At 36.9% G+C, this 12,561-nt stretch overlaps 1 protein-coding gene across 1 annotated transcript in view; it reads right to left on the reverse strand.

The window, feature by feature from the left end:
- NOL8 (nucleolar protein 8) overlaps nt 1-12,088 on the reverse strand; it is a 12,159-nt gene extending 71 nt beyond the window's left edge. Inside the window, exons 1-15 of the mRNA XM_010163721.1 lie at nt 11,950-12,088; nt 11,716-11,778; nt 11,223-11,301; nt 10,772-10,919; nt 9,777-9,845; nt 7,531-9,465; nt 7,126-7,242; nt 6,346-6,465; nt 5,916-6,000; nt 4,895-5,039; nt 4,377-4,460; nt 3,344-3,618; nt 1,916-2,042; nt 1,410-1,480; nt 281-375 (exon numbers count right to left, since the gene is read on the reverse strand). Coding sequence (XP_010162023.1) covers nt 281-375; nt 1,410-1,480; nt 1,916-2,042; nt 3,344-3,618; nt 4,377-4,460; nt 4,895-5,039; nt 5,916-6,000; nt 6,346-6,465; nt 7,126-7,242; nt 7,531-9,465; nt 9,777-9,845; nt 10,772-10,919; nt 11,223-11,301; nt 11,716-11,778; nt 11,950-12,088 — 3,552 coding nt within the window. The remainder of the gene's footprint in view (nt 1-280; nt 376-1,409; nt 1,481-1,915; nt 2,043-3,343; nt 3,619-4,376; nt 4,461-4,894; nt 5,040-5,915; nt 6,001-6,345; nt 6,466-7,125; nt 7,243-7,530; nt 9,466-9,776; nt 9,846-10,771; nt 10,920-11,222; nt 11,302-11,715; nt 11,779-11,949) is intronic.
- Between the last annotated feature and the right edge of the window lie 473 nt (nt 12,089-12,561).

The raw sequence follows: 12,561 nt of genomic DNA on the forward strand, positions 1-12,561 counted from the left end.
ATTATGAGAAGTTTGTAAATTCACCTGTCTCAAACACTTTCTTTACATAATGAAGTAACTGGTCCTGTAAAATACAGAGATTCAGTAATTTACCTGACTGCGTGTCACAACATGATGTTATACACACTTCCATACTCAAAAATTTTTAGTTCCCTGGTAACTATAGAGTTTCAAGCTCTTCTGAAGGTCCTGGATTAATCTTAATGCAAATCAGGCAAATAAGCAACCATGCTTCCTCCTCATGCTGAGTTTTCAGCCGCAGTTACCAAGTACCAGATACTAAAATACTCACCTCAAGCAATAATCTACGTCTGTCTTCCCAGTCATCTTTTTCTTCACTGAGGTCTACTGATCTACAAAACAGCTTAGGGCCCTCTGCACAAAACAAAGAACAAATGCATATGGTCAAACACTTCTGAAGATGCTGCTGTTTGTAGATCTCATGAGCAACACAGCAATCAAGTCAGAAGGCCTATTCTTCATATTCCTCTCTTGCCCCCACAACGTGGTTGGCTCTAACAGAAATGTTATGTTACAGCCTTGCAGATTAAGAAAAGGCAGCAGCCGTTTTACTTCATATGCTGAAATATAAATTGCAGAGAAACAGCATCTGTTTTATTAAGAGCTCGGCACCATTATCCCCTGTCTCCCAAGTAAATGTATGCCTGCTAAGGATTCAGAGCTCAATTTTAACAGGCACTGTACATCAGATAAGTTGGAAGGTGACAGGACAGTAACTGCATTAACACAGTAACTTTTACACATACATTTAATGATAGTTACCTAACATGTCTCAGGAAACAAACATTATTTAAGGTATAAAATATCAAAAGCAATTGTTTTGGTGGCCTGTCAGCTGGTTTGGGCTTTTGTTTGTGAGGTTTTTTTTTGTTCATAGTTTTGGTTTTGTTTGTTTTGTTGTTGTTTTGATTGATTGTATTTAACTATGACATTTGTTATATTCACAAGAAAAACCCTCAAATTATTTAGGATCAAGAACCATGTAGGCATCTGTGGCTGGTAAGAATATTCAATATTCTTAACGATAACACCAGAAACACAGAAAGAAGTTAAAGATCATATATATGCCTGAAAAGATCCAAAATGTCTAGAAATGTGTCAAGTGCCTTTTTTTTTTTGGTAAGCCCTAAAAGACCAGCCACATATTAGGTAATTATCTGAAAAGAGGACAGCAGGATAACTGTTCAACTGTTCAGCATGTATTTTACCAGTACTTTCTCGTGGGAAGTGCTACCACAATTCATACAAGTAATGATGGAAATTTGCAATTATTTTTTTTTCCTTAAGCCTGTGTTTTAACTACAAAACATTAGTAGCTAGGCAATATTGTTTTCTCATTGAATTTCAGTAAGAGTTAAAGAAAAAGGGGTGAATAACTGCTGTTATACCTCTTAGTCGTTCATCATCTTTGGAGAAAAAGAAAAATCTAGTACTTTCTGTCCGTGGTAAAGAGGAAAATCTAGACAAACACAAAGGAATTTCAACATAAGTTACTGTCAAATTTCATTAACACAAGTTAAAGCTGTAACGCTTCAGAGAAATAGCAGGCATTGAAAACTTTACTCCACAGTAAGCAAATATAACCTTCTATCAAAAAACACTTCTTAAGAAAACTCAATATGTATTTGACTTTTGGCCAAAACCACTTCCCAGTTAAGTTTTCATGCACTGAACTAGAAACTCAGTGTTTCTATTCAACTTCAAATCAAGTGTGGTATTGGGATTTTTAAATATTGCATCCTGTGCAGCAAGGAATGGTTTCCTAAAATGACTTCCATTATTCAGAGATGTGGAATGAAGATGTTAGTGTCCCATGACCCGAGTGCTGCTATCAATATTCTCATAGCACCAAACTAGTGCAACCAAGCAGACAACAAGTACAAATGTAACTTGCATTTCTTTGTCCCCTTCACATTCTGATGCCTCTGGTTCATCATCGCCCTCAGAACTGCTGTCTTGGAAACGTGGATCTTCTTGCCATGCAACTTTTATGGGTTTTATTGTTTCAAGCACATAAGGCTCTGCAATAACATAACAATTTAAAAAAGAAATCAGATTATTCCCCTACTTGCCAGTAAAAATTTCTACTTCAGAGCAAAATACTTAAATTGGAAAAAGACAGATTTAAGAAGGACACAAACCTCCCCTCCCAGGTCTTCTATCGCTCTCTGGGCAGGTATGAGTTTAGTTTGCTTTCTCATGCATCAAAAATGCACCCTCAAAATTCACCACTAGTATCATCACAGCATGGGGAAAAAGTGCCGGAGTCCTTCTGAAGCTTTTCTTTTCCTTTTCTTCTTACCCCTTCCTTTTAGAGTATCAGCACAGTACTTGTCTAGATGACCAGAAGCGAGAAGACAGCTCCTGTACTGCCTCTCTCTGCCAATATGAAACAGTTTCCAAACCCAACAGTAACTAGGCTATGAGACACAAGCAGTATTTTATTTAAGAAAAAGAAGAAAATTCTACTTTGGAAAAAGTGAGCATTTGAAAGTTTAAGTTGTCCACAAAACACCCATAGTTTGTGCCCAAAAATAAAAAAATACTAACCATATATTCTCCCTTCATGGTTTCCACATGACACATGTCATCTTGTCAGGTTAAACAAAAGCAACAACAAAAAAATAACTCACAAAAATCACCTAAGCAACTGAGGTACGTGCAACGGAGAGAAACTATCTTTTGTGGGGGTTTGTTGTTGTTTGCTGGTTTGTTTGGTGGTTTTTGGTTTTTTTTTTAAGCTAACTTCACACAGTTTCTTTAATTTCCTACATTATTACTTCTTAAGTGATTGATTTCAGATTTTTTTAACCTTGATTTCATAACATTGGATTTTATCCTAGGTTAGAATACCCCAATAATGGTGTCATTCAGTTTCAATTTTCTAAAGGTATAATACCTAATAAAACATTCTCAGTTCTTGGGGTCAACTTTAACATCTTCTTTTGCTCATAATACTACCTTAATGAACACATTTTATTTAGTATCTTGTTGGTTTCTATGAAACCTGATTTGAGTTGTATGTTATCTTTTTCCCTGTTTCTTTGAGAAATCTAGTGGATGACAACAAGTTTTTCCATTGCTCTTCAAAAAACAGTTATATAGTAGTTCCTTCTCAAAACATCCCTTTCAAAATTCCTGGGATGCAAACATGGATTCACTGTGATTAAACCACAACAGTCTTGGCAAGTATAAGAGAAGATAATAATCATTTTGCAGAATTACTGACTTTTACTGAATCCCCTGCATTCTGAATTTCTATACCGTGCCTGACATAAGCTACTCATTAGAAACTGAATAAGTAGGTATGTTCTGCTGTTACCTTCTTTTATGACTGACTTCTCTGTGTCTCCAAAGAAGGAAAACATGAATCCTCTAGATTCCTGAGCTACGTTACTCCCAACGTTAGGTCCCAAATGGTCAGAGGCAGAATCCTCTGCATCATCTTTGTCCCAGGGTATTTCTTCATTTTTTTCTGATTTGTTCTTTGAAGATCCAAACAACTCTTTTAAATCAGCAGCAATATGATAATATGTTTCTTCAGACACTTCAGGCAGTTTCTCACTCTCTTCCCTCCTCTTCTTCCTTTTAGCTTTACTGAAATGAGATTGTTAAAGGATAGTAACACAGCACATACATTTTTAAAGGAAAAGTTTCCTAAGATCCAACCTTGCTATTAACATCTCCCTAAACTTACCTAAGCACATTAATGAGTAGTTCACTTTTAAAGTTTGTTTAGGTTTGGTTTTGGTTTTCTTCTTTCTTAGCAGAAAATAGGATATTTCCTATGGCCAGAAACAGGTTTCTAGGGCAGCATGACTATCCCTTTGGTTTAGACTTGACCCATTTCTTTTCACCTCCTGCAATTTACCCACCCTTTGAGGGTAAGCAGTGGGGAAACATCTGAAGTTTGATTCTAAAGGCAGGAACAAATCTACTTTATAATTAACCACATCCTGACTTTTCACTTATATGATAGTGTATATGTGATAGCATATAAAGAAAGATATTTAGGGCAGATTTCTTTTCTGGCAACAGAAATGTTAAGAGCTACTATTTTTTCCCTCACAGATTTTCAAATCTTAAAGTCCATGACTTGAAGCAAAGGGATAGCCTGAAGGTAAGAAAGGAAGACAGAAAGTGGCATGCAGATAATAGATGGACTAGAAAGAAAAGATGATATTACATGGTGTTTTTAAGGGCCACAATTCTTATTGTATCTTGATTTTCAGACAGAACTAAAGAAAAAGCAGAGCAGTCTGCACAGCTGCATCGTTTTGAACTCAGTTTTCTGCTATAGCCATCTTTCCATGGGAAGAAACATCACAACTATAGTTTCCAAGGTGTAATATTACCTCTCTTTTTCTGTAGCACTTGGTTTCCTTTCAAAAACTGCATGGTCCTGTCTTGTGGGATCATAGCGGAGGGCATTAATATCTCTATGAAAAGAGAAAGGAAACGAAAAACCGTAAGACATTCTAAATACTCAACTGAAAGCTACCCTAAACCTTTACAGATTCAAATTCACATTGACTTCTTTACCAAAAAAAGTTTCAAATCAATCCAAAACCTAATTGGCATTTAGAAAGTCCCTGCTAGTCAGTGTCCAGGTCAGGGAAAATTATAAACAGAAGCGGCTTTAATCAAATTGTAGTATTTCATATAAAACACAGACCTCAAGTTGTGTGTGTTATGCAGCAAGTTTACACCTGCACCTGTTTGTCTTCTGAGGAGCTATATCAATATAGCTATTCCTATGTATCGGGATCTATTTTTTCTAGAAGCAAACATTAAATAAATTAAAATAGTGAAACACTGACAAAAACTAAGTCATCCTAAAATTCCTTCTTTTCTGATAACAGATGATTCATACTTGAATTTCTTAGCACTTGTGGCCATTTTAGTTGACTTAGGGTGCTCCAGGTTGATATTTAAGAGGCTTCCCAGTATTTGTAGATTTTTCTTTTTCTCTGCAGCAAGCTCTTCTTCCTCATCTGCCTTCAAGATGTTTGTCTCTGCTAAGAGAAAATTAAATACATTATTTTTTCCCTGCTATGATCTAAGTAAGTCTGTAATATTTGATATATAATACTAGAAGAGCTCGCACACATCAACATGTCACTTCCTTTACTTTAAAGCTACTTAGAGGCTTTCTAAGATTGCACTGCAGAAAAATCTCTGATTAGAAATGTCATGGGCATCTATTTCACATGAAAATAAGATCAGTTGCTTAACCTGTTGCCTGCTTATACTGCATAACTGTGCAACTACTCTGCCACTGATAGATGCTGCACAGAAGATCACATTAAAGCAACGAAGGGAGCAGGAGAACTAGGCAAAAATTTAAGTTTCAGAAACAAATTCTGAATCATGGAAACTAGGTTTAACAACTTTGGTTTAGGGTGGGGAGGGAGAAATATTTAAAAGTTTTTGCCTTTTTCAGATTTTCTGCCTTTTGCTGTTTTAAAAAAAAATATTCTCTCTTTCTAAGGCTGCCAAATCAGCTGTGGACTGCAGGACAACTACAAAATAAACATTTTAAATTAATGTAACAGTAAAAAAGTTTATTAAAATAAGTCACCACTTAGTCTGTGAAAAATATGGATAAACACATTTTGATATCATCCTGTATTAAAAAAAAATATTTTCAAATGTTAATTTATCAACCAAGCATGTCCCATTCATCTATTTACGAATACTTTTGGAACATAAACACAGAAGAAGACACAGCTACCAATAAATACTATGTACAGCCACAACAGAGTTGGGTTATTTTCTTTAAGGAATCACCAAAGAAGCATAAGTAGTCCATAAGTTGCTTCAAGCATCCCAAATTAAGGCTTCCTGATAGAGCTCTATTACTGTCATTAACCAGGAAAAATGAGCAGGTTGACCTTCCTCTTCACTGTCACTTTCAAGGAATCGAGCATCCATGCGAAATCTTTCATCTGTGCCAAATCGTGATTGCAATTTCAAGAGCTAAACAAAATGAAACAGATCCCAGTAAGCACTGGAGAAGAAAGCAATCAACATTTAGTAACTTTTTTTAACTGTAATTATGGCAACATACGAATAACCTTTAGCTCTTGATGTCTTTTCCAGAAATCTCTTTGTATTCAAAAGATGACAACATTAGAGAAACTCCTCCCACTCCCCAACACACATTATTTCCTCCACGGCTACTGTCTACTCTATTTAAGAGAATTCTATGCAAGTTTGTCAAAATCATATTCAGCAAGTATGTAAACCTACACGTTATGTTCTTCTGAAGTGGTGTTACGAAGACTTAGAAGAAAATTAAATTACAGTAATGTGTTCACTCACTTTTTCACCAGCTTTGCCTTCAAACTGGGGCTTAATTTTGAATCTCTCATCGTCTGTATCATCTTGCTCATCCTCACTGCTTTCAAACAGTCTGCCTGAAGTTTTACAAGCAGATTCATCCTTTGTTAAACAAAAAGAAAACATAGAAAAGCAGCCATTTACACAAGTTTGACACATTACATCAGTATCAACTTTGTTCATGTGCTTTCCAATTTATCAAAAAAATGGATTTCTAGAACAACCAGCTTGCTTATTGACCCATGTGCTTCAAATCTTGTATTGCAAATACACCTTGTACAATTCTGGTTTGCAGTGATGACTATTAAATTTTAGCATAGGCAAAATAGCCATGTAAAGGGTAACTCAGACTTTACAATATCAGAGAGTTTGGTATAAAAATCCAGCTTTCTGATTATGTCAAGGGAGATCAATTTAAAAAACTCAATGTCTACAACTTTCCTGAACAAGCCTTGTTTATGATATAAACTCCAGGACATACAGATTAAGTCAGCTGATAAATACCAATGAGTACAAAAGGTAAGCACTCCATGGCTTTGCAACAATTTCCCGTAATTCTCCAGCTTTATCAGATGCATGGGTGAGTTCTTTGAAACCTGTTTCATGTTAGCAAAAAAAGAAGAATCATTCATATTAAATCAAACCTTATCTACTTTTTTCTGTCACTGCGCTATGAAAATCTGAAAATAGTCTTCAGACTAAAAGGCATACTGATATGGAATTACCTTATAGAATATTGGACTTTTTCCTAGTAACACTTACTTCTTCGTGCCTATTTCCCAAACTTGCATCTTTCTTCAACATCTCATCTATTTCAGCTTCACTTTCCACATCTGAATTGAACAGGATGTGTTTATGCTTGCCTGCTGGCTGGCTATCCTATGTTAAGAGAGAAACTGTCAGGTCAAATGTATCAAATACTTGCTATAGTTGTACATAAATACCTAAAAGATACTTCCATGACAGTAAAGGAGGAATCTACTATTCCTCTTGCAACTCTGGAGACATTCCAGGAATTAGATATGCATCATTTTGCATACACTCAAAAGAAAACTGGCCATGTAATCAGAAATTCCAGAATATTATTTTAAAATATCTTAAACAACATCTATTAATTTCCCTTTTTCTTTTACTGCATGCTATTCAGATAGAAGTGAGTGTAATTACCAGATGTGAAAGAGCTCCTTGAATGAGTTTCTTCTGTAATTCCCTCTCTTTCTGTCTCTCTTCTATTGCTGCCAGCCTCCTCTGGTTATCCTGCAACTGTCTCTTGTGTGTATTAGGTTCCTTTGAAGCAGTAGCATGAAGACAAAGCTCCTTATCTTCCAGAAGACTTGTCTTCCCATTCTCACATTTATTAGCTTCACATTCTGGATTTTTATTGCTTACATCCCTCTTCAATGTTTTTTGGCTTTTCAGTTGTTGTTTCAGAAGTTCCTGTGACACTGCAGTATTACCATCTGTGTCACTGCTCTCATCTTCACTCTGATCAGTACTAGGAACAGCATCTCCACGCTCTGAATTTTGGTTTTCTTGCAAAGAACTTGCATCTCTGCTCTTTCGTTGTAAACACAGCTGGGAAACCGGCTGATCTCGCTCATCTCCGAAGGAGGCAGCATCTGACAGTTCCTTGTCCTGTTCACAAGGTGCATTTTGTCTCTTTTTACTGCTGCCTTCAAGTAAATACAATGGCTGGTTCTTAGACTGTCTTTTAGATGACTCCTCCCCACAATAAGAAATACCAGCTTCAAGACCTAAACCTTCTACAGACCTCTTATTTAAACCAGTGCTGTCCTTAGGGAACTCTTTTTCACAAAGAGACCCCATTCCTCTGAAGGGCTGATATTTCAAACGGGAATTATTTTGTCCCTTGGAGCTTTCTTCATCAGCACTCTCTTCCCCCGCTAAAATCGCAGCAACTACATCTTCAGGACAGATACTTTTTTTTTTAACCACAGGGTGACATTTAGAAAGTTTTGTTTTCTTTACAACACTACCTTTAGGATTTTCCTCAACAATGTGCTGACTAGAACTCTGTGTACTATCCAGTTCTTCTACTGGTGTCCCAGTGTTTTCAGTAGCTAATTCTTTTAAGTCATCTAAGGTAAGGTCTAAGCGGTAACAGTTTTGCATCATGGATTCATAATCAGAACCTACTTCAGACTCCTCTGTCTCAGGACCTGAAGAAGAGCTTTCAGTATCACTTGTCTTTGTCGTACTGTTAACTGCTGTACTCTGCAAGGCAGCAGTTTTGCACTTTTTCATTTTCCCTTTTCTTTCAATGTATTCTTCTTTTAAATTGTGAGTTTTCAGTGAGGAGTCATTTACCAAATCACATTTTTTGCTCGTTAATGTTTCTTTATTTTCAACCTTCACCTGTTTAGAACCTTCTAAAATTGTAGTTTTCCTGCTACTTAGGCCTGGAGTTTTACTTTCAGCAATAATTTCATCTGTATCTGCTGAATCATAACCATTATCACATTCCATAGTCTCTTGCTCTCTGTAACTTCCTTCGATAGCTTTCTTCATGGCATCTGGATTGCTTAAGGACCAGTGACTATTGTATTTTAATTCAAAATTATCCCCAACAATTTCCAACTGGTCACTTTCAGTCTGAACATTTTCAGCTTTCTGTACTTCCGTCTCTTTCTTTACCATCGCTCTGATTTCCTCTTCAGAATCAATGTCACTATCAGAAACACTCATATTATTTTGAGCTGTAGCTCCAGAAACATTGCTTTTAGCTGATAATAAACCTCTCCCTGATATTTTACTATTAAGACTCCTGGATGGAAGCAATTTAGACCTTTCAGTGGGTCTGGATTTTGATCTTTGATCTAGTTGTGGTGAGTTTGTGTTTTTTGAAAGTGACTGGCACTCAGAAGAGAGAACTACTGCTCCATTCAGAGCCTCACTGCCCAGTTGCCTCAGTTTTTTAGGTGGCTTCTTAGTTACAGGGAACTCTCCTTGCCGCTTCTTTTTTATGCTGTCATCTCTCTCTTCCAAGTGCCAAGTAAGCTCAGATATAGGAACTACATGAGTCAAGTCTTGCTCCAGCTTTCTAAGGTTATGGCAATATTTGGATGGGTCGTATTTCACAATGTTAGTCTGAGTTAAGGAATGACAACAACACGATTCTGTCAGCAAGTAGACTTCATGAACAGGGTAAATTCTGCATGAAAGGACAACAAAGGGTCCTTTTTAATGTTATGATCACAGGCCTTTAAGCAATTGACTTGCAGTCTAAAAAATGTATTAAAATCACACAAACTTACTTCCAAGACTTCTTTAGCGGATTCAGGAATTCAAGTATGACACAGCAGTCAATATTAAGACCATTAAGCAAACGTTCCCCCATATGACAAAAGAAAGAATGGAACTGTGCCTATGCCCAACCAACAGGAAAAGGATATTTTATTTTTCTGTTGACTCCTAAGGTGAAGGACAGGCAAGACTCTGCCGAATTTGCCAACAACCCATTTCTGAAAGAAAAGAAAAATAATTAGTGTTAAACAAAAAAGGAATGGAGATAGCCCTGGAAGAAAACAAGATGTATATTCTTTGATAACAGAAACACTAATAAAGAACCATCTGTGACTAATTTTTTTTTTAACCTCTTAACTGAGATATATTCGTCCTGTGCAACTTAGCCAGCTTCCTTCTCAAAAGAGTAAAGTAAAACCAACCAACCAACAAACCAAATTTCTACAACCTGCAAATAAAGAGTGACAATAAAGAACTGAATTGATTTACTTTACAAGTACTGTTTCTAATATAAGGCTTCTGGTTTATGAATTAACAGTGGTAACTATACAGACAGGATCACTATTCTTTTGCCCTTTTTCCTTTTTCCATTAAAAAATTAAAAATCACCCCATATCACCTCCAAAAATATTCTGCACTTGGCAAATTATTTTGAAAACTTTGTAGTAAATATAATTTTTGTTGTCTAAATTTGCACATTCAGTGATTTTACTCTAAATCTTACTTTTGTAAGCATGTGTAGACCCTGATCCTGAATGTGTTGAAGCACAGAGATTACTTCCTGACAACCCAGCTGTCAAAAATGTATATGCTGTATAAAAGTAAGACACAAATTCTCTTTACATGCTTTTAAGGGAGGCACAAAGATATTCCCAACATAAACAGGAAACAAAGCATTTAGAAATTAACACAACAGAGAGGAGAGTACAATGACTGATTATTTCCAGTCATTCCAAATAATGACAGGAGCATTCTACACATAAGGTATTTCTGTAGACTACTTTTCAAATGTTAAACTGTCACACTTGATAAAAGTTTCTTTACATAAACCATAGAGATTTGACCTAAATTCAGATGAAATAAGCTTGTGTTAGATTCTGGGTTTTGTTTTGTTTTAATTCTCTATACATCTACCCCACCATACCTTATGGTCTGGCACCTCTGTACCTGGTACTGCTCTCATGTGAAAGTCCACGACTCCAGCCTGTTTCAGTGACTCTAACAGACATGTTTTGTCATTTCTCTGTGGCTTCTCTTTCTGCAGCTTTGCTTCCTCCCTCTCCATGGCGAGCCTGTACCAAGTACATTGTATATAGAAAGAGATCTACCTGTGTGCTAAATTATAGCTGGCAGTGACCCCCTCCCATAGAACAGTAACCACTCAATACTTAAGGAATTAACATAGCTGCTACCTTTAAGGTAATAAAGATGCAAAACATGTTGCAGTATCTAATATCCATCAACAGTCCACCAATGTAAATAAAAACTAGAAAGAATAAGAGCACAGCAGATGAAAGCACGGCCATAATATTATCAGATAAACAAGAAAAGGGTAACTTTAGCAACAACATACATTTATTTAAATTGATTTTTACCTGTGCAAAAAGCTTTCTTTGGCCAACTCAATTTTCAGTGTCCCTCCTTTCCATTTTGTTTTATTTAAAACTGACATGCCTGTAAAACAAGGAGACGAAAAATGAGTATTTTCTTCATTAAAAAAAAACAAAAAACCTTAGACTAACTATGCCTCCTTCCATGATAGCTTGAAGTTTCCTTAGCATGATCTTATACTCCATTACTCACCTGATTTAAGTTTGTCTCTGATGAGAGACACCATAAAATAGTTGGATTACAAAACTACTGGCAGGGTTATAAAACCAGCTGTGTAGTATGTAGCCACAAAATGGCAGGTGAAGTTACCTATAGATGGAGAGGGATTGGCAATATGCCTTTTTCTCTAGGGAATGCCACCATTAAGGATAGGAAAGCTGTTTGAGAGCAACTAAAAGCTAACTTAATGGTGCATTATCAGTAATGCAGCTTGGCCCAAAAACATAAATTACTTTAAAAAACAAAAAAAGTACTTACACTTTCTAAGGTCTGCATCAGAAATGCTGACACTGATGTAAGCAAAAGTTTTCACAGGGTTCCCTGATCAAAGACAAACATTCAGTTAATTTCTACATAGTTTCAGCGTTTTGCTTACAACTGAAAATTAAGCTATTTCCTGAAAAAAAAAAAAGTGTCTCTAAAGTAAAACTGCCATTTCACACTACAAACTGAAAAACAATTCACTTTTAAAGGACGATGCAAAACTGTTACCTTGATCATCTTTTCTGGTAATAACCTCTGCATCCAAAACATGCCCAAACTTGCCAAATCTTTCTTGCAGTTCAGCCTTAGAAACTGTATGTCCGAGCCCTCCAACATACAAGCGTTTCAAAACTTGTTCCTTCTCCATGTTGGAAAGTCAAGATGTCACATCTGCAACGCACACTCTGCTTTTCTGCAAGAAGATAATAACAGCTCACTACCACTCCCAGTGCAGGGATTCATTCAGTCCTAACACCCAGTTACAAACAGAACAAACCCTTCCCTCAGGAGCCCTCCACAAATTGCTGTTCGGATGGGCACGCCTGTGCTCAGCACTCGGTGACACGCTCGGCTCCAGGCCAGTGCCAGTAAACACTGCAGTGCTAGAAGTAACCAGGTTGTTGGTTTCTTTAAACCCTGAAACATATGGGTACGTGACAATATGACAATAAATGTAAGCAGCTCTTAGCAATACAACCTCTGTAAGGATTTCCCCAGTGGGCTGGGGGGCCTGCGAGCCGGCCCCTGCCCCTGCCCCAGCTCCCAGCTCCCAGTCCCAGTCCCAGTCCCTGTCCCAGCTCCCAGTCCCTGTCCCAGTCCCTGTCCCTGTCCCTGTCCCTG

Source organism: Antrostomus carolinensis, unplaced genomic scaffold (genome assembly GCF_000700745.2).
Source record: "Antrostomus carolinensis isolate BGI_N321 unplaced genomic scaffold, ASM70074v2 scaffold32432, whole genome shotgun sequence".
Lineage (NCBI taxonomy): Eukaryota > Metazoa > Chordata > Aves > Caprimulgiformes > Caprimulgidae > Antrostomus > Antrostomus carolinensis.